Source organism: Chiloscyllium punctatum, chromosome 15 (assembly GCF_047496795.1).
Source record: "Chiloscyllium punctatum isolate Juve2018m chromosome 15, sChiPun1.3, whole genome shotgun sequence".
NCBI classification, from domain to species: domain Eukaryota; kingdom Metazoa; phylum Chordata; class Chondrichthyes; order Orectolobiformes; family Hemiscylliidae; genus Chiloscyllium; species Chiloscyllium punctatum.
In genome coordinates, this window is record NC_092753.1 from 10,849,867 (window position 1) to 10,872,948 (window position 23,082).

General features: G+C 44.1%; 1 protein-coding gene across 1 annotated transcript in view; it reads right to left on the reverse strand.

Moving 5' to 3' along the window:
* LOC140486049 (general transcription factor IIF subunit 2-like) overlaps positions 1 to 23,082 on the reverse strand; it is a 108,445-nt gene that overhangs the window by 83,851 nt on the left and 1,512 nt on the right. Inside the window, exons 2-3 of the mRNA XM_072584635.1 lie at positions 3,800 to 3,873; positions 3,670 to 3,688 (exon numbers count right to left, since the gene is read on the reverse strand). Coding sequence (XP_072440736.1) covers positions 3,670 to 3,688; positions 3,800 to 3,873 — 93 coding nt within the window. The remainder of the gene's footprint in view (positions 1 to 3,669; positions 3,689 to 3,799; positions 3,874 to 23,082) is intronic.

Below are 23,082 nucleotides of genomic sequence, written 5' to 3' on the forward strand. Positions count from 1 at the left end.
CCCCCTAACTCTAAAACAATGACTGCTCATTCTAGATTGCCCTCACAAAAGGAAACCCCTCTCTAAGTCTATTGAGCATCTTATACACTTCAATTCAATCTCCTCTCATCCTTCTTAACTCTCGACAGTATAGGCCTAAACTGCTCAATCTTAATTCAGGAGACAAACCCCTCATCTCTGGAATCAATCTAGCAAACCGCCTCTGAGATGCCTCCAATGCAACTACATCCCTCAATTAAGGGAGCCAGAATTGTACGCACTACTCCAGGTCTCACTAACACTGTGGACAGTTACAGCAACACTTCCCTACTTTTAAATTCTATTTCTTTAGCAAGAAATGTCAAAACGTCAGATTAGCCACAACCTCACTGAATGGCACAGCAGACTCAATGGGCTGAATCACCTACTTCTGCTCCTATGCCTTAAGGATGAGAATTTTAAGTTTTAAGTTTTCTAGCCAATGTAGATTAGTGAATGCAGGAGCAGGTGATCAGGACTTGTTACAGGCAGTGCTTTGGAAGATCGAGAGTTTGTATAATTCTGTAAGAGAAGCCTCTGCCCACCAAGTTACCATTAGCGGTTTCTAGCCATAAACAGCACCTGCCCTCCTCTGCAAAGGTCGCACACCTGACAGCCCAAGCTGAGGCCTACACTGCAATGTCCGCAAAGGCGTCTTGAGACCAGCCCTGTACTGTCCAAAGACAGAAGCAGTAGACGGCTATCTCACACGTGAGATCAAACAGGCACCCATCATTAGCGCGTAGACTCAGGGTGCAGGCAAATTGAACAGATCGATTCAAGGCAACAGCCTTTGGGTGATTAAATGTTTGCACTTCTGACAACTGTTTAGTGAAGACTACAGATTTCATATCTCATGATGTCTATGCAAGACAATTTGTCTGTTCTGAACTGATGGATACCTTTTGCATAAAATTATCTATTCGTCACCCTTTGTCTTAACTCTACATATTGTTAAAAGGTACCAAGTTGTAAACACAGCACAAACAAAAACAAGTTAATTCCTAGATTGTCTAACAAGTCCCTGGTCTGGCAATTCCACTGTTCCTTTGCCCTTTGTTCACGTGTACATCAGAGGAGGCTCTGCTCCAATTACTCTTTACTCACTGTGGCCTGTGTTTTGGTCTTCACTCAATAAGTGTCATGAAATTAGACAACAAAATAAAACATCTCTTCTTACCATTCACAGGCAGGCACTAAAAGGACCTGTTTGAGTTTAATTTTAAAAGAAAAGCTACAACACAATTTCATTTCTCCAGTCGACAAACTGCACTGATTTGGAGAATTGGTGTTCAGAGAAGTACTGTGATAACTGATCATTGACTGGAAATTGAACTGGACTAATCATACAAGTATTAGATTAGAGTGGTGCTGGAAAAGCTCTATGCTAAGCTCTATTTCTCCCCATCCCCACCCCCCTCTCATTTATCTCTCCACTCTGCAGGCACCCTGCCTCTATTCCTGATGAAGGGCTTTTGCTCGAAATGTCAATTTTCCTGCTCCTCGGATGCTGCCTGACCTGCTGCGCTTTTCCAGCACCATTCTAATCTAGACTCTGGTTTCCAGCATCAGCAGTCCTTGTTTTTACCTAATCATACAAGTACTGCGACTACAAGGGCGGATCAGAGGCTAGGAACCTTTCAGCAGGTAACTCACCTCCGACTCCCCAAAGCCTGCCCATCATCTGCAAGACCAGAAGTCCGGAGTGTAATGCATGACGCCCCACTTGCCTGAATGCAGCGCAGTTCCAACAACGCCCATGAAATTTGATACCTCCCAGGACAAAGCAGCCGCTTGATTGGCACATTCAGAAATATTCATGATCTTCACCACCAAAGCTCAATAGCAAAACCACCTCCAAGTTCTCCTCCTTTTGGTGCTGCTGGATCAATATCCCAGAATTCTGCCTCCAACAGCATTGCGGGTCTACCTATGAGCATGTTCCAAATAGGTTTCAAGAAGGCAGCTCAAGGGAAATTATGGATAGACAATAAACCCTGGCTCAGCTGCATCCCATGACTGAATAATAAAACACAGCAATATTAACTATCTACAAGATGCACTGCAGAAATTCACCAGATTTGCTTAGACAGTAGCTTTCAAATCCACAGCTCCTTCCATTTCGAAGAACGGGCCATGATGTGGAGATGCCAGTGTTGGACTGGGGTGGACAAAGTCAGATGTTACAACTTCACCTGACAAAGCAGCAGTGCTCCAAAAGCTCAAGATGTTAAATAAACCTGTTGGACTATAATCTGGTGTTGTGTAAACTCTGACGTAGAAGAACAAGGGCAACAGATACATAGGAGCATACCTTCAAGACACTCACTATCCTGACATGGATATATATCGCTATTCCTTCAGTGTCACTGGGTCAAAGTCCTGCAATTCCCTCCCTAAAGGCATTTGGTGCACCCACACCAAATGGACTGCAATGGTTCAAGAAGGTACTTCATCACCAGCAACTAGGGACGGACAATTAATGCTGGCTTAGCAAACAATGTCCACATCCCGCGAGTGAATTAAAAAATCTGTATACATAATGAATTATCCTCAAAATGAGCATTTTTATAATATTCACAATAAGGCAATCTTCAACATGAGTGGTGACAGAAGAGCACAGATTATTAAATGGAATGTACAGCACAAAGTGAAGCCATTTGTGATGTTTATGCTCCACAGGGGTCCACTCTCATTCCATTTACCACTTTTCACCCGATAAGCATTATTTTTACTCTCATTTACTCATCTAGCTTTATTCTGAAAACATAAGCTATTAACCTCAAACACTTCCTGTGGTATTCAGTTCAACATTCTAACCACTCTTCAAGATATTTCTGATTTCCCCAGTAATACCTTTAGTTACTATATTGTATTTATATCCCACAGTTTTAGACACTCCCAGAAGTGTTAAACATCCTTTTCACATCTACCTTGTCGATCTCAAATCATTCTGAAGACCTTAATGAGGCCAAGTAAAAGTCTTGTTGTTGAAAGAAAAAAACCCAGTTGGTTTAGTCTGTTAAGGAAATCTTTTCAATCCCACTGTAGGAACTAACTTCACTTTAATCATGAAGCAAATTCTACATTTAGCTTTACGTTTCATTTCTGCAAATAAAACTGCCTGAAACAACTTTTTTCTAAAACGTTCAGTAATTATTAAGAAACAATCTCCTCTCAAGATCTGACATTTAGATATTAATGCAGAGGTCTACCATTAATATTTCCAATCATTCACGATAATCACAATGAGTCATAATGACGCTCATTTGTACCAGAAACATTTAATCGTGCTATCTACAGTATATACAAGCAGATACTCAGCCCATAGCGTTACTCATGGCAAGTCAGATGTCATGCGTTGTGAAAGGGTAGAGGCATAATATGCAAAGAACAATATTCTACAACTCAAGTTTTAAGGCCATAAAATTTTAGTAGTTGTTGAACAAACACTAGATAAACTCATCCTTAAATTTAAGTGCTATTCAGGCTGCACAGGAGAACCCTGGGTTTATCCATTATGCCACTCCACCAAGTGTTTGAGATAGAATCTGTGCTGTTTTTAAACAGTACACAAATCTGGGGGTGACACACAGGAGATAGAGGCCCAAAAGTCCTTTTAATAGTATTTCCTTCCTTGCATTCTCTTACCTCAGTTTTTCCTTGATTCCTGTTAAATAGAGAGAGGAAGCAGATTAGTTTCATGCTTACCACTTCATCATTTAAAAACACATCTATCAATCTTGGACAGCTACGCTGCAACACAATAAAGATCACTTACTTGGCTATCCTTATTTTTCCAACTTCACCTCTTCCTGTTGCTTTAGCCCATTGCTGAGAAAGGTATTTAGGAACCTACAAACATGTGTAATACAAACAGACATTAACCATAAGTGTTAAAAGCAAAAATAAAACACAACATGCTTATGTATTAGCCAGCATTATCATTTTTGTTAATTTTCCTCTGAGGAAGGAGAACTCAGAGTGGGGAATTAGAATCAGTTGCAGACCCCAGGGAGGTGAAAAAGTGAACAATAGGAAGAGTGGGAAAGCTGTAAAGCACAAAAGTGAACGTGAGCGCCCATACTGAGGGAGTCAAATTTCAAAAACTGATCACACATTGCGTATGGAGCTATTTCGGATTGCAAAGAGGAGGAATTTTAAAAAAATTTTTGTTTTAAATGACTCGACGAACATGTAATATATCCCCAGTGAGTCTTTGTGCAGAGATCCATTTTAAGATGTCAAAGAAATCGATGTCTGACATCTATACACAGCATTTTATGGATTTTTCTGGATTATAACGTCTGTCCACTATTTATCCTAACTAGCATAAGAATTCTCTGTCACAAAAAGGGACTAAGGCCAAAATATGGAATGCTTTCAAGAAGGAGTTAGGTATGGTTGTCAGGGCTAAATGGATCAAGGGGTACAAGGAGAAAGTGGGAACAGAACATGGAGTTGGATGATCAGCCATGATCATATTAAATAGCAGAGGATTGAATGGACTATTTCTGCTCCTATGCTCTATCTTTCTTAGACACATAGCAGCATATGTGAATAATAATGTATATGCATCTTTTTCACATTAAAAATAAATCATGTTTTACATTCTTTCCACGCAGATACAGGGGTGTGGTGGTGAAAGGCGATTGGACATTTGTGAAAGGAATGACCAAAGTTTCCACTAAAAAAATGAGACAAGCCCAAATGTTTTTTTTTTGTTTGGGTCCTAGAAAATAATTAGTTTTTCCTCTAACAACCGCAGTTGCATAAAAACATGTTATGTAAACAAGAATGACAATGCCCTCTACTCCCATTTGTTTGTCCCCCTGAATTAGACAAAGAAAAAAATAAGTTGCATCTTTCATGCAAACTCAAGAAACTTGAGTTGGGGTGGGGGAGTCCAGAACTAGATGGCATAGGTTTAGGGTGAGAGGGGAAAGATATAAAAGAAACCTAAGGGCAACTTTTTCACACAGAGGGTGGTGCGGGTATGGAATGAGCTGCCAGAGGAAGTGGTGGAGGCTGGTACAATTGCAACATTTAAAAGGGATCTGATGGGTACATGAATAGGAAGGGTTTAGAGGGATATGGGCCAAGTGCATCTTTCAACACAAGAAACTGAAAATTCATCACTTGGTTTTTCAAATTATTTCATTGAAGCAAAACATTACAGAGGTCAAAACATAATATAACTTCTCCATTATCAAAATTATTTTGGGAATTTGAGTTCTTAAAATTGAACAGAACCACAGATTTTCCAATCATCCATCTGCCCCTTGTGTGATTAAAATTAAACGATTTAATCAATGTGGAAATTTAGTTGGGTAGAAAAACATGGAAATTAAATTTCAATCATCTGGAAAGTACTCAAAAAGTACTTTGAGCAATTTGATTAGTTTACTTTCCAGATTTCATTTTGTGATTACTTTGTCAGATTTACAGGTCTTCTGAACAGACTGATTTTTATTCCTGCTCTAACTGGTTGATTGGAAGAGTGTATATCTGACATGAATACAAAAATTCTAAGTTGAAGTGTGACTCAGAAATGTGAAAGGAGGATATCAAGTGTGACTGGTGAGAGCGTGCACAGCAACAATAATTATATCGTGCCTACCTGTACCCTCATCAAGACAGACCTCCTCCCCCTGCCTACGCTGAACTGATTGTTTGCAACCCTGGCATCCTGGTCAGAACTGAGCAAACCTCTAATCAAATTACCTGTCGCTTTCTCTTCTGCAATCCATCTGCCACTTCTTTCTAAAATGGGCTTTGGGGAGGGAATCTGCAATTGGATCAGACTGCTCTACACCAACATTTGTCAGTGCAGTCTCATTCAATGGGTGGGAATCAGATAGCTTCCCAGTCAGATCTGGAGTCAGGCAGGGCTGCCCTCTCTCTCCTGCCTTGTTTGTGTGCTGAATAGAGCCATTTGCCGAGTCCATCAGGAAGGATGCGAGCCTGAGAGGGGTGACTATTCCTGGCAGCGGGGGCCTACAAGTTAAGGCCTCCCTGTACATGGATGATGTCGCTGTTTTCTGCTCGGATCCGCTGTTCGTGCACAGACTGATGTGTGTAGGTGACCAGTTCGAAAGGGCCTCGGGGGCCAAGGTAAACCGAGGCAAGAGCGAGGCCATGGTCTTCGGGAACTGGGCCGACCAATCCTCGATCCCCTTCACTGTCGGGACCGACCACCTGAAGGTGCTGGGTATTTGGTTCGGGGGGGGCTGGGGGGTACGCCAAGTCTTGGGAGGAGCGTATCAGCAAAGTGAGGCAGAAACTGGGCAGATGGAAGCTACGGTCGCTCTCCATCGCGGGAAAAAACCTGGGCATCAGGTGTGAGGCACTGCCATTGCTGTTATACGTGGCACAAGTCTGGCCTATTCCCAGATCCTGTGCCGCTGCAGTCACCCAGGCCATCTTCCAATTTATACGGAGATCAAAGATGGACCGGGTCCAAAGAGACTCGATGTATAAAGATCTGGGCAACGGGGGAAAAAAATACACCGAATGCCACCCTCACCCTGATGGCCACCTTTGTGTGTGGCTGCATCAAGCTGTGCGTGGATCCCCAGTACGCAAACACCAAGTGTCACTACGTACTGAGGTTCTACCTGTCCCCGGTGTTGTGAAGGATGGGCCCGGCCTCGCTGCCGCGGAACGCACCGAGTAGTTGGACCGTTCCGTATCACCTGTCCTTCGTGGAAAAATTTATGAAGAAAAACACTTTTGACCACAAGTCCATCAGGAAGTGGTCAGCACGTAGTGTCCTTGAGACCCTTCGGGAAAAGGAGAGGGCGGATCCTATCGAGCGGTTCCCTGAGCAGACTGTCAAAGCCATTTGGCAGAATGCCTCAATGCCAGAACTTTCCAACAAGCACCAAGACATGGCTTGGCTGGTGGTGAGAAGGGCTCTGCCTGTGAGATCCTTTATGCACGCCCGGACTCTCTCCTGCACCGCACGCTGCCCTCGAAGTGGCTGTGGGGGGGAGCGAGACTGCCACACACCTCCTTCTGGAATGTGCCTATGCAGAAGAAGTCTGGAGAGGAATGCAGTGGTGTTTGTCGAGGTTCGTCCCGAGCAGTGCTGTGACGCGGGACTCCGTGCTCTACGACCTGTTCCCCGGGACTCACACCGAGACGAGCATCAACTGTGCCTGGAGGATCATCAACTCGGTGAAGGACGCTCTCTGGGCAGTCCGAAACCTGTCGATCGTCCAGCTGAAGGAGTTGACCCCGACTGAGTGTTGCAGACTGACACATTCCAAGGTCCAGGACTATGTGTTGAGGGATGCGCTGAAGCTTGCGGTAGCTGCCGCCAAGGCGCGGTGGGGAAAGACCACCGTGTAAGATCGGCCTGTCTGAGAAGAACAGGGGGCCCACGCAGTCTTTGGGCTCTGCTGATGCCTCAGCTAAATATATGGACATGTGATTGATAAACACACAGACCTGTATATACAAATGATAAATTCTGATCTCTGTATGCAAATGTTTATGTATGTATGGCATGACCAACTGTACAGACCATCCAATTATTTTATGAATAAAGTGTTTTTTTTATTTTAAAAATCTGCCACTTCTTTTTCATTTTTTCCCTCCGGACTCAATAAGCTGCCAATGTTCTCCTTTCTGATTTGCATCCTCCAAAAATCACTCTCTGTAAAATAAAGTTGCCTACGTCCTTTTTAAGTCTTTCTCCTCTCACCTTAAAATATGCCACTTAGTTTTGAACATCTAGGGCTATTCACCTGTGCTAATCGCCTTATCTATACCCCTCATTATTTTATAAATCTCTAGAAGGTTACCCCTCAACCTTCGACACTCCAGGGGAAAAGAAAGTGGCAGCCTATGGGTGGCACGGTGGCTCAGTGGTTAGCACTGCTGCCTCACAGCGCCAGGGACCAGAGTTCAATTCCCGCCTCGGGCAACTGTCTGCGTGGAGTCTGCACATTCTCTCTGTGTCTGCGTGGGTTTCCTCCCACATTCCAAAGATGTGCAGGTTAGGTGAATTGGCCATGCTATTTTGCCCGCAGAGTTAGGTGCATTAGTCAGGGGTGAATGTAGGAGAATGGGTCTGGGTGGGTTGCTCTTCGGAGGGTCGGTGTGGACTTGTTGGGCCGAAGGGCCTGTTTCCACACTGTGGGGAATCTAATCTAATCTAATCTATACTATACTTATAACTGAAACCCTCCATTCCCAGCAATATCCTAGTAAATCTTTTCTGAAACCTCTCCAAATTAATATCCTTTCTATAGCAGGGTGACCAGAACTGCACACACAGAACTGTACTCCAGAAGAGGCCACACCCATGACATCCCAACTCCTATACTGAAAAGAACTGAACAATAAAGGCAAGCTTGCTAAATGCCTCCTTAACCAGCCTGTCTACCTGCAACACAAACTTTAACTTGAATCCCTAGTCTCTCTGTTCTACAACACTACCCAAGGCCAGACTTTTAATTGTGTTAGTCCTGCTCTTGTTTTACCATAGAGTCATAGAGATGTACAGCATGGAAATAGACCCTTCAGTCCAACCCGTCCATGCCGACCAGATATCCCAACCCAATCTAGTCCCACCTGTCAGCACCCGGCCCATATCCCTCCAAACCCTTCCTATTCATATATCCATCCAAATGCCTCTTAAATGTCGCAATTGGAACCAGCCTCCACCACTTCCTCTGGCAGCTCATTCCATACACGTACCACCCTCTGTCGCCCCATAGGTCTCTTTGATATATTTCCCCTCTCACCCTAAACCTACGCCCTCTAGTTCTAGACTCCCGACCCCAGGGAAAAGACTTTGCCTATTTACCCTATCCATGCCCCTCATAATTTTGTAAACCTCTATAAGGTCGCCCCTCAGCCTCCAACGCTCCAGGGAAAACAGCCCCAGCCTGTTCAGCCTCTCCTTATAGCTCAGATCCTCCAACCCTGGCAACATCCTTGTAAATCTTTTCTGAACCCTTTCAAGTTTCACAACATCCTTCCAATAGGAAGGAGACCAGAATTGCACGCAATATTCCAAAAGTGGCCTAACCAATGTCCTGTATCGCCGCAACATGACCTCCCAACTCCTGTACTCAATGACCAATAAAGGAAAGCATACCAAACACCTTCTTCACTATCCTGTCTACCTGCGACTCCACTTTCAAGGAGCTATGAACCTGCACTCCAAGGTCTCTTTGTTCAGCAACACTCCCTAGGACCTTACCATTAAGTGTATAAGTCCTGCTAAGATTTTCTTTCCCAAAATGCAGCACCTTGCATTTATCTGAATTTAACTCCACCTGCCACCTCTCAGCCCGTTGGCCCATCTGATCAAGATCCTGTTGTAATCTGAGGTAACCCTCTTCGCTGTCCATTACACCCCCAATTTTGGTGTCATGTGCAAACTTACTAACTGTACCTCTTATGCTGGCATTCAAAATGCATTACCTCGCATTTATTCAAATGAAACTCCATCTGCCACTCCTCAGCCCACTGACTCAGTTGATCCAAGATCTCTTTGTAATTTTAGAAAACTTTCTTCACTGTCCACTACATCACCAATTTTGGTGCCATCCTCAAACTTACTAACCATGACTCTTATAATCTCAACACAGTTACCACCTTTCTTAAACAGTAAAACTGATACCAACACAGCAATGGACAAGATAAAAAGGTAAATTTAAATCTTCCCAATTAGTCAAGCACTCAAATGGAAGAGACTTAGAGTTATCTGAAACTCTTTCCCCAGGGTTTCCTCCAGAAAATTCAACTGGGTTATCATCCAGGACAACATTAATGTCACACCAAGTTCCACTTTCTAATACACACCAAGTTCACTCTCTAGTATACCTAGCTTTGCTCATCTACACTGGCTACTGACCATAATGCTTTAGATTTCAAATTCTCATTTTTCAAATCTTCCTTTGGTTTCCCTGGGTCTAAACTCTTCCATGTCTATTCCCCATGTCATATCCTTCACTTCTCTTGTTTGCTGTGCACCCACTTCTCTCTTTTTCAGGCAGCAGTACTTTCAGAAATTTCTAAGTGTAGGAGTTAACGCATCATGTTGAAGTTATACACGACACTGGTGAGGCCTCTTCTGGAAGACTGTGTCCAGTTCTGGTTGTCCTGCTCCAGGAAGGATATTACTAAGCTGGAGAATATTCAGAAAAGATTTACCAGCACGTTGCTGGGAATGGACAGTGAGAGTTATAGGGAGAGGCTGGGGTTTTCTCACCAGACTATCGGAGGTTGAGGGGTGACCCTATAGAGGTTTATAAAATCATGAGGGGTACAGATGAGGTGAATGGCAGGTGCCTTTTTCCTGGGAAGGGGGACTTCAAGACTAAGGGGCATATTTTTAAGATGAGAGGAGAAGGATTTAAAAAGCACAAGCTCAACGCATTTTACACAGAGAGTAGTTCATATGTGGAATGATCTTCCAGAGGAAATGGTGGGTGCTGGTACAGTTACAATGTTTGAAAGACATTTGGATAAGGTACATGAATAAGAAATGTTTGGAGAAATATGGGCCAAGCACAGGCAGGTGGGACTAGTTTAGTTTGGGATTATGGTCAACATGGACTGGTTGGACCGAAGGGTCTGTTTCCATACTGTATGACTCTATGATGCCTACATTGTAAAATGCCCATTGTGAGTCATTGCCCCTCACTCCTTTTAACATCTCCTCCTCAAACTTCCTATCTATTCACCTGACGTCTCTAAGGGATACACTGAGATGTTTCCATTATAAATGAAAGCTGTTATGGGTCATCCATAGCACTACGCACAGTAATTTGAGGAGTATGACACTATGCATCAAAAAACTGCATCAAATGGTGCAGCGCAAGATAATTCTGCTTGGAGACATTGGCAGCAGTCTATGGGTTAGCAGTGAGTGGATTCTAAGTGTCCTGAAAGGTGTTGAAGGTAGCAGTTTACAGACAGTTGTAAAAGGTCAATTTAAAAGGTAAAGTCACCATAGTCCCAGATGACTGTAGGTCTGCTCTCCCATTAGACAGAAATGAGTAGTGGTGGTTTAACCTGTGGGTCACCTCACTTCAGGCAAGGAGAGAGGTTGAGAAGGAGAGTTCTGCATGGTAAGCTCAGCCAATGCAGGAATTGAACCGTACACTGGTGGAATCTCTGAATAACAAACCAGCCAGCCAAGCTAATCCACTCCACTCTACAATGGTCCACTTATTTCAGCAATGAAACGTTTTGGGATCAAGGATAGATAATTAGTACTTCTATCTGAAAACAATGGTTAATGTGTTTCAAGTTACCATGCAGAAAGAGAAAGCCATTTCTGAGATCAAGTTATAGGCTCCTCTACAAATCAGTGAACAGCACAGGCTGACAGAAGACAATGATCAAACAAGAGAAGTGGCTGCTCACAACTTATTGGAGACATATCCTGTAGCTAGGGGTTCTGAAACACTTGTCAAGTAATGACCAGTGAGAAGAATCATTAGACAGGCTTTACTGTTTGTGATGGATATTAAAGGAAGCTCAGAAATGAAAGTGCCTTCACTTTCTACTTAGTCGAGTCACGGTAGCAAAATGGAAACTGGGAATAAACGAGCACTGTTTGCAATAAGAACTAATGATGCGAATATGTGATTCATATAAAAGGGAATGCTCCTTGCTGTAGTTTAAAAGCTGTCTACAAAAGGAAGTGTTTGATCAAGTTTTTTTTAAACTCAGTTATCGCAAAAGTTTTAAAACATTAAATTTAGTGTCATTATTTCAGAAACTAATTTAACGTTGCAATTCCTTTAAACGTATTTTTAAAAACAGAGTTCATAACTAGATGTAAGACATCCAATTGTTGACAAATAATCTATCCTATCTGCTCGTCACTCACTTTAATCCTCCAAAGTTAGGCATCCACAGACCATTTAATTTAATGGACATATATTGTAACTGGAGTTAAACCTACAGTCTCCTGACTCACCTGCGAGCTACTACATAATAGATCTGCTGGTACTTTAATAAATATTGTTAAACAGTTTGAAGGACATAATAGAGGAATGCAAGGTAAATTGACAGCAGGTCCAGATGGGGACGCAAGCAAATAATAGGATAGGAAGAAATGCCAAAAGCAACAGGATTATTAAAAAGGTCCAGGCTAAAAAAACATTGAGCTTGTCTAACTGTTTAAAAAAAGGTAAGCACCCAGACCCTGCAGAGATGGAAAGTCATCAGTAACTGGCTAACGGGTAGGAAACCCAGAGGAGCTGGTGTAGGCCATTCAGCCCTTTGAGCCTGCTCAGCCATTATAGATCATGGCCCATCATTTACCCTGATGTCATATTCTTGTGCTCTCCTATATTTTTGGCCATTCTTTAGGTAACAAGAGATTTAGCAATCTCTGTTTCAAACTTAATTAATGACTAAGCTTGCTGAGGTAGAGGATTCCAAATATTCACCATTGTCTGAGTGAAGACCTTCCACCTCATCTCAATCCTAAACAACTTGTTTTTTATTTTAAGACTGTATCCCCAGGTTCTACACTAGCATTCCAGGAATCAGTCTGGGAAACCAAAACCAAACATCATTCCTTAGGTACAATACTCCAGATTCTGGATTAGTGGTGCTGGAAGAGCACAGCAGTTCAGGCAGCATCCAAGGAGCTTTGAAATCAACGTTTCGAGCAAAAGCCCTTCATCAGGAATAAAGGCAGTGAGCCTGAAGCGTGGAGAGATAAGCTATAGGAGGGTGGGGGTGGGGAGAGAGTAGCATAGAGTACAATGGGTGAGTGGGGGAGGGGATGAAGGTGATAGGTCAGGGAGGAGAGGGGGAGTGGATAGGTGGAAAAGGAGATAGGCAGGTAGGACAAGTTCGGACAAGTCATGGGGACAGTGCTGAGCTGGAAGTTTGGAACTAGGGTGAGGTGGGGGAAGGGGAAATGGTTGTGGACTTCAACAGTTTCCTCATTTCCCCTTCCCCCACCTCACCCTAGTTCCAAACTTCCAGCTCAGCACTGTCCCCATGACTTGTCCGAACTTGTCCTACCTGCCTATCTCCTTTTCCACCTATCCACTCCACCCTCTCCTCCCTGACCTATCACCTTCATCCCCTCCCCCACTCACCCATTGTACTCTATGCTACTTTCTCCCCACCCCCACCCTCCTCTAGCTTATCTCTCCACGCTTCAGGCTCACTGCCTTTATTCCTGATGAAGGGCTTTTGCCCGAAACATCGATTTCAAAGCTCCTTGGATGCTGCCTGAACTGCTGTGCTCTTCCGGCACCACTAATCCAGAATCTGGTTTCTAGCATCTGCAGTCATTGTTTTTACCACAATACTCAAATGCAGGCCCATCAGTGTTCCAAGTAAGTGAAGCAAGACTTCTTTGCTCCTGTACTGAAAACCTCTTGTAATACAGACAAACATGCCAACAGCCTTCTGAAGAGCTTGCTACACCTACATGTTAGCCTTCAGTGACTCAGAACCTGCAGATACCTAAATGTGCTTTGAACTTCAATGCTGAAGAGTTAGGCAGTTAAACCAATCAAACAATATCACAGCAGAAAGGACAACTAATATTGTTCCACGTCACAAAACATAATGTCATGATTTCAGCAAACCCTGCTACAAAACAAAAAGGAAACTCTAGCTTATTTTGACAGGGCAAAGGGCCACTTGAGAGAATGAAGTTGCTGTAGGTAGCTCCACATTCTGCACAAATCCATTGGGTCTCTGGCATAAGGTAGATATGCCTCAACAATGTTTTAAACATAGCATGCAAAAAAACGTTTTCTACAGAAGGAGCTCAGTAAGTTGGACGTCGGGCTTATTTGATGCAATCCTCTCTCCAAAATTGGAGTGGGGTGGCAATAATGACCATGAAGAACTCAGTGGAGGTGCATGGATCAGGGCAAGTGGTTCACTGTCAGAACTGCCATCCTTCCGGTGAGAAGCTGAACTGAGGCATCTTGTTCCATTGGTGTCACCTCCATTCCCACCAATTTTCTCGTTGGCTGTGCAGGCCTCAAAGGCCCAGGTGTGTCAGTGACTTACGGATTTGGAAGTCAATGCTGTGACAGTGTGCTGACCCCAATCACCAAGCATGAAATCCTGCTCTCACAGCCAAACAGATTAGAAGGAGCACTGACATGGTTCATCCACTCCTAGTTACCACCTTAATTGATCATTACAAGTCGTTTGATACAACTAAGTTACTGCTAGGCTGTTACAGAAAGCAGATAAGAACCAACTGAACGTTTTGGTTTCCTTTACCGAAGGAAAGATGTACTGGAGTCATCAGTGTGAGTCCAGAGTCACTGGCAGATCAGATGAAGTTAGAGTGGCTGCTTTTCTTTCCTCAAGGACATTAGCAAACCAGATGGGTTCTCAACAACAATCCAGTAGTTTTATGATCCTCATTATTAAGACTTGCCTTTTAATACCAGATTTATTTAATTAACTGAATTCACACTCAACTGTAGAATTTAAAGCGATGTCATTAATCCAGGGATCTAGCCCAACAACATAACCACAACACTATCTAGGAAAATTTGGACCCAACCAGGACAACCAGTACCTCTCCGCCCCCACCCCCTCTCCGGCCTATCACCCTCACCTTAACCTCCTTCCACCTATCGCATTCCCAACGCCCCTCCCCCAAGTCCCTCCTCCCTACCTTTTATCTTGGTACACCCTCCTCATTCCTGAAGAAGGGCTTATGCCCGAAACGTCAATTCTCCTGCTCCTTGGAGCTGCATGACCTGCTGCGCTTTTCCAGCAACACATTTTTCAGCTCAACACTATCTTACCAATTAACCTTGTCTACATACAGTAGCATTTAATTTGGATCCAAACTGTATTATGTGGATTTCCATCTCCCTATTAGCATTAAACAATCTGGTGGCAAAACATCTAGTGCGGTCAGATAGGGATCTGAAATTTCTGCTTTCTTACACAAGATGTTTGCGAAACAACTACTGGAACACATTTCCAGCTGTGGCTGTTTTAAAGCAGCTACCGAATTGCAGTTTCAGATTTCCGTGTGGGGAAACACCTGGCCAGTTACGATTATACAATCGCTTGATTTCAGCTCACTGGCATGGCAGAGGGTGCAGATTATTCAGGTTCCTGATTCTGAGGATGAAAATTTAGGAGAAAAGTGGACTGGAAAACCCCATAATTATGTCAAACATCACCAAGGACAGCTGTGACATCTTCAAAACAGGTCTAAACCAAAACAAAGGCAAGCTTCTGCGATAAAGCGGTAGTGGCCCTACCTCTCAACCAGGAGGCCTCAGTTCAGGTCCCACCTGTCCCAGAGGTAAATCATTACACCTCTAAACAGATTGATTCGAAAATATCTAAGAGAAACTAAAGGTATATATGTTACAATGGTTAACGGGACAAGGCACACCAAATACGACCGACAAGACGTACACTAATGCAAATGAGACTGGAGCAGGACTGCAAACTTAGGGAACTCAGAACAAAGAAAAATATCTCACGCAAGTTAGGAGGTAAAAACATCCATTTAAAAAGTGAAGAGTCAGAGATGTACAGCACGGAAACAGACCTCTTTGGAAGATTAGATCACAAGATATAGGGACAGAAGTAGGCCATTCAGCCCATTGAGTCTGTACTGCTGTATAATGGCTGATCTGATAGTCCTCAACTGCACTTTCCTGCAACACTCTATTCCCTTACTTACTGAAAATCTATCTAACTCAGCCATGAATATATTTAATGAACCAGCCTCGCCAGCCCTCAGTGGTAAAGAATTTCACAGGTTCACAATCATCTGAGAAAATAAATCCTCCACATCTCTGTCTTTTGTGGGTGTCCCCTCACTTTGAGATGATATCTCTCATCCTAGATACTCCCACAAGGGCAAGTAAACTTTCTGCATCAACCCTGTTCTCTAAGGATCTTGTATGCTTCGGTAAGGTCACCTCTCAATCTTCTATATTCCAACGAGTACAGCTCCAACGTACTGAGTCACTCCTCATAAGACAGTCCCCCCAAGACTTAGATGAACCGAGTGAACCTTCTCTGGGCTGACTCCAGTAAATCTTTCCCTAGATAAAGGAAACCAAGACTTCTCACAATATTCTAAGCGTGGTCTAACTAGTTTATTACATAATTTTAAACAAGATCTCTCCACATTTACACTCCATTCCTTTTGGAATAAAGACCGACATTTCACTTGCCTTCCTTATTACCTGCTGAGTTTCTAATCCCTGTTGTGCTTTCTCCATTTAAATTATATTCAACTCCTCTATTCTTGCAATTTTCCAACACGCATAACCTTGCTGTTCCCCAATTCTATTTGCCAAGTTCTGCTCAGTCCTATCCTATTTAAATCCCTTTTTTAGACTCTGTGCCATCCTCATCACTTGCCTTCCCAGCTATTTTTGGATCATCCACAAACTTGGCTTTGATACATTCACTTTCTTCATCCAAATCATGAATATATACTGCAAATAACTGTGGCTCCAGTATGGATCCCTTTGGCATACCACTAGTTACAGGTTGCCATCCTGACAATGCCTTCCAAAATCATGAGCCATGATCTTATTAAGTACCTTATCAAATGCCTTCTGAAAATTCAAATGTATTATATTCAATGTTCCCTCTTTATCTATCCTGCTTGTTACACAGAGTCATAGAGATGTACAGCATGGAAACAGACCCTTCGGTCCAACCCATCCAGATATCCCAACCCAATCCAACCCGCCAGCACCCAGCCCATTTTCCTCCAAACCCTTCCTATTCATATACCCACCCAGATGCCTTTTAAATGTTGCAATTGTACCAGCCTCCACCACTTCCTTTGGCAGCTCATTCCATACACGTACCACCCTCTGCGTGAAAACGTTGCCCCTTAGGTCTCTTTTATATCTTTCCCCCCTCACCCTAAACCTATGCCCTCTAGTTCTGGATTCCCTGACCCCAGGGAAAAGACTTTGCCTATTTACCCTATCCATGCCCCTTATAATTTTGTAAACCTCTATATGGTCACCCCTCAGCCTCTGACACTCCAGGGAAAACAGCACCAGCCTATACAGCCTCTCCCTATAGCTCAAATCCTCCAAAATTTGTCAGGCTTGATTTCCTTTCATGAAGCCAATGCTGACTCTGCTTAATGATATTATGAATTTCTAAATGCTCTGCCACTACATCCTTTATAATAGATAAATAACCTTTTCCCATTAACAGATGTTGTTAACTGGCCTATAGTTTGCTGATCTTTTAAAACGTTTTGCCTTTTTAAATAAAGGTGCTACATTGGCAGTTTCCAATCCTCTGGACTTTTCTAGAATCTAAGGATTCTTGGAAGGTTTCTACCAGAGCACCCATTATCTCTGTAGCTAGTCCTTTTAATATCCTGGGACACATCTCATCAGGTCCAGGGGCCAATTAGTTTTAGTCCCATTAGCTTTCCTGTACTTTCTCGCTAGTGATAGTTACTGTGTTTATTTTCTCTCCTGCCTTTGCCCCTTTAGATGTTTGCAATTATTTGTATCTTCTGTTGTGAATTCACAGTAATATGAATACGGAATTCAACTTCTTTGTCATTCCCCGATTCCCCATTATTTCCCTAGCCTTGTTCTCCGAGGGTCTTATGTTAACTTTCCACTCTCTTTTCCTTTTCACATATTTAAAAACAAAACCTCTTGCTATCTGCCCTGATATTACTTTCAAGTGCATTTACTCTGAAAGCTAGTGCTTCCAAATAAACCTGTTGGACTATAACCTGGTGCTGCGTGATTTTTAATATTGTACACCCTAGACCAACACTGGCTCCTCCAAATCATTACTTTGACCACTTTTTGTTAGTTTTTAAAAACTTTCTGGTCCTCTGGCTTACCCTAATCTTTGACTCAGTGCATTTTTTTCCTTTCAATTTGATTCTATCCTATATCTTCTCTGGTTAGCCATAGTTGGCCTGTCTCCTTCTTAGAGTCCTCCTTTCTTACTGGGGTATATCCTTGGTATGAGCCATTAGCCAGTTTCTTAAATGTCCACCATTAATCGTCAAACGTCTTTGCTGCTAATGTCCTTGCCCTGTCCACTCCAGCCAGGTCTGCCCTGATTCCTTTGTAATTACCCTTATTTAAGTTAAAGATGGTAATAACATCAGCAAAAGACAGTTTAGGAAAGATTCAAATAAACTCTCAGGCTATGGTAACAGTTAAGTCACTATTTTAATTAAGTCTGCATTCTTGCCGAGGATATTCAGGTTTAAGTTAAAGAATGAAGAGCAGACAAATGATAAACATTAATACAAATAAAGATGTTATTTGAAGTTAAATTGGAAAGCTACAGGTCAAATGACATTCGCCAAATGATGGAAAAATTGCACAGGTGCCCTGTGAACCCCTTGTCTGTTTCTCCAATTGCTCCAATAAAATTAACAATTGCTCTTGGACTGCAAGGTCATTCTTCAAAAGAAGGTGGCAGTGGCTGTTGTGCTGCAGTGATAGTATCCCGACCTGAACCAGGAGACCTGGGTTCAAGTCCCACCTGCTCCAAAGGTGTGTCATAATGCCTCTAAACAGTCAGTCAATTAGGAAATTACCTCAAAAGGGAAAAAAGGACAGACCAGAGGAAGGGAACTACACTAATAGGGGAACAGAGAGAGTCATAGTGTCATACAGATGGACAGCATGGAAACAGATCCTTTGATCCAACTCATCCTTGTCGACCAGATATCCTAAATAGAGTCCTATTTGCCAGCACCTGGCCCATATCCCACTAAAGCCTTCTTATTCATATACTCATCCAGATGCCTTTTAAATGTTGCAATTGTAGCAGCCTCTACCACTTCCTGTGGCAGCTTATTCCATACATGTACCACCCTCTGCATGAAATAGTTGCCCCTCTGGTCCCTTTTAAATCTTTCCCCTCTCGTCCTAAACCCGTACCCTCTAGTTCTGGAATCCTCCACCCCAGAGAAAAGACCTTGCCTATTTACCCTACCAATGTCCCTCATGATTTTGTAAACCTCAACCTCCGACACTCCAGGAAAAACCACCCTAACTTATTCAGCCCCCTCCCTATAGCTCAAATTCTCCATCCCTGGCAACATCCTTGTAAATCTTTTCTGAACCCTTTCAAGTTTCACAACATCTTTCTGATAGGAAGGAGACCAGAATTGCACACAATATTCCAACAGCGACCTAACTAATGACCTGTACAACCACAATATGACCTCCCAACTCCTGTACTCAATACTCTGACCAATAAAGGAAAGCATACCAAACACCATCTTCACTATCCTATCTACCTGCAACTCCACTTTCAAGGAACATTGAACCTAACAGTTCAAGGTGTCCTTGATCAGCAAACTCCCCATGACCTTACAATTAAGTGGAGAAAGTGAGGACTGCAGATGCTGGAGATCAGAGCTGAAAATGTGTTGCTGGAAAAGCACAGCAGGTCAGGCAGCATCCAAGGAACAGGAGAATCGCCGTTCCTGAAGAAGGGCTGATGCCCAAAACATCGATTCTCCTGTTCCTTGGATGCTGCCTGACCTGCTGCGCTTTTCCAGCAACACATTTTCAGCTTACAATTAAGTGGATAAGTTCTGCCCTGATTTGCCTTTCCAAAATACAGCATCTCACATTTATCTAAATTAAACTCCACCTGCCACTCCCCATAAGAAAGTTTTAGAAATTGTTGCCTGCAGATATTGTGAGTTTCATTATTAATTCCAGTGCCTGGACCCAATCAGAAACTTTTTCAGGAGTTTGTAGGATTCATTAGCTATTGTCAATGGCATTTGCACCACGCATAAAAGATACATACAATAGTGAGAGCTGGATTCTGTATCTATGCATAAAAAAAAACTCAGTTTTACCGATGGGTGAAGGATGTGACATTAAAGGTTTAAACATTACAAGATCAGACACAAGATGGATGTTACACAAGTTGTCAGATTTCAAACATTAACTCTTTTTCTCTGTCCACCGATACTGCTGGATCTATCAAGAATTTCCTCAGTATTCGCTATTTAAATCTTAAATGTTGGTGCTATTTGTGCTGTGCATGAACTCACCTAATCTCTTCGAAAGGGAACTGGACTGGTTCTTAAACAGGGGTAGGATTGCATTATATAAAATGGAAACGGAGGTCCTCTTGTGGCTGAGTGATTGAATTCCTACTTCTGAGCCAGTAGCCTGGCTTCAAGTTCTACCTACTCCAGAGATGTATAATAACATTGCTGAAGAGGTTGATTAGAAAATATCCATAAAATTGAAGTGATTTAACAGTTAACACAAACCCAGCTAGTGTGGTCTGGTTTTGTTCACCTCAGACAATTGGACAGGAATTTTCCAGATCCCCGCCCAGGCTTTTATTTTTGAACTGAATTTTTCTAAGCCTCTTCCATAAGATGTATTGGCTGCAGGGATGGGTGGAGTGAAGTAGGAATTGTCAAGTCATTCTGCCCCAGTCATTATGATTGTGGGGCAACTTAACAAATCAGTTAAATGTCTCCTGAATAATTGGGATAATTTTGTTATAACAGAGGAAATGATGGAGCTATAGGATTATCATTCGAGTGAAGGATAAACACCACCACCAGACTGGGTTGGCCAAACACACCATTTCCATGTTCGATGTAATTCTCATCCACCCTATGCTGCCCACCTCCTTCCTGCTGATATCCTCCACACCGATCTCTATTTTCCACAATTCCCACCAATTTGATACCTAGACACCCTTCCATCTCCAATCGCCCTGTCTCTCATCATGTATTCACAACTCATACTTTTCTCCCCACTTATTCCCCAGCCATTCCTTCACTCTATTTCCTCCCACCACTGCCATTCCCAAATCCTTCAGTCTTATGTACCCTTGCCCATTTCCACCCAAACACCCTCACCCATTCCTCCCATTACCTAGTGACCCCTAGACTCATGCCTCATCACATCATTCCCAACTCCTCCCTCCTCCACACAACCTCTCCCTCCCAATACACTCGTCTACACCGACCTCCCATTATCCTCCTCCCTTTACTTACATTACTCTCACTCAGTCACCCCTTTCCCAATACCTGCACATCTTCTCAACATCCCCCAGTATCCCTCATAACCCTTCAACACTTCATCCCTCATGGCTCCTCCCTGTCAATGTCAATCCACTATTTCCACCCTCTCTCCCCACTCTTTCCCCAACCACCTCCCACCCCAATCTCTTCCCTCTTGTACACTCCCATTACCATCTTCCTCAGCCCCCACTCCTTTGAATGCCACTACCATTACTCCCTTCTTTCTTCACTACCATTACACCCCCTCCTCCCCAAAGTAAATGCTCCTCCTCCACCCGCTCCATATTCGCGTTACCTTTCCTCCTATACTTCCCTTCATCTTTGCCCTCCCCTTTTTCTAGACCCCTTCCACACATTCTCCTTGCTGCTACCACCTCAACTCCCCCCACTCCCATTAGCCACAACCACCCTTCTCCGCCCTTTAATTAGCCGCCTCCCCCCTACCATTACCACTACCCCCTTTGTATCCCCCTATGTCCCCTCCCCATGCCTTACTCCTCCAGTCCCATTCCCTTTACCTGTCCAAGCCTCCCTATCCACCCTTCCCAACCTATGCCACATTACCCCACCACCTCCCACCCATTCCCCATCTCATCCTTCGCTTTACTCTTCCTCATTATCCAACCTCCCTCCCTCAATAGTCCTCACCACTCCCCCTCTCCCAATTGACCGTTCTCTCCCCAATACTCCTCCTCTCCCTTCCCCACACCCCTTCACCCAACTTCACCCCTCTCCAAACCCAATACCCTCCTAACACCGCACCCTATTACCTACCCAATCCTCCTGCTCACCTCTCCACATTAACCCCACTTCCCTTTTTCTCCTCATAACTCCATGTCTCTTATTACCCCTTATTATCCTCCTCCCATCGCCTTCTCATTCCCCCATAACCCCTCACTCCATCTTCCACTTGTCCTCTATCCCCATCCCCTCCCCCCTTATCCAGTATTCCCTTATCCACTCTCCAACAGATTCCCCTTATCCCCCCCTTTATCCCACATCACTCCATCGCCATCCACCCCTTATCCCACATGCTGCCCTTATCCCTCATTCCCCAGTCTTCCTTTTTTCTTACCTCCTGTTCTTTCTTACGCACCATCCCCACCTTCCGCCTCTTATACCCTGTCCCCTCATGCCTCCATATCCCCTTCTTATCCACCATGCCCCTTAACCCCACTTATCCCCCTATCGTCCATCCCTCCCTACCCTCCACCCTTACCTTATTCCCCCCCACTCCCCATATCCCATTCCCCAACCCTCCATATCCTGATCACCACTTACCCCCATTCCTCCCTTATCTTCCACTTACCCCCCATTCCACATAACCCCACATCACCCAAAGCCCCTCATCCTTCCCTACCCCACCACCTCCCCCTTTTTCCCCCATACCACCATCCAACCTTACCCCAATACCCCTCTTATCCCCACCCTCTTCTTTTCCCCTATACTCCCCTTTTCCCCCCATCCCTGATTTATCCCTTTCCTATCTGCAATCCCCTCATCGCCTTCATATCCGCCATTCCCCCTTATCCCTATATCACTTAATCCCATCCCTCCCTTAACCCCCCCAACCACCCTAATACCCCAACCTGCTTAACCCCCATCCCCGACACCCCCACCATCCCCCCTAACCCCCATCTCCCCTTCAATCCCCTGACCCCCCCATCCGCTCCTTGACCCCCATCCCCCTTTCTCCCCTTCATTCCCACAAACTCCCCACACACCCTTCTCCCCTTCATCCTCTCCATCTCATCAACCCAACCTACCCTTCACCCCCCTCACCATACTCGTCACCCCCCAGCACACCCATCCTCACATTCACACCCCCTTCTCCCCTTCAACCCCCATATCCCCTTGTCACCCACAACACTCCCGCCACCCACGGCACCTCCCCGGCCCTCTCCTTGTCCCCCGACCCCCCCCACCCCCCACCGCCCCCTCCTTGTCCCCCAATCCCCCCTGCCGCCCCCTCATTACCCCCCGACCGCCCCCCCCCCCAACCTGGTTCCTGGACACCCCCCGCCGCCCGCTCCTTAACCCCCTGCCCCCCT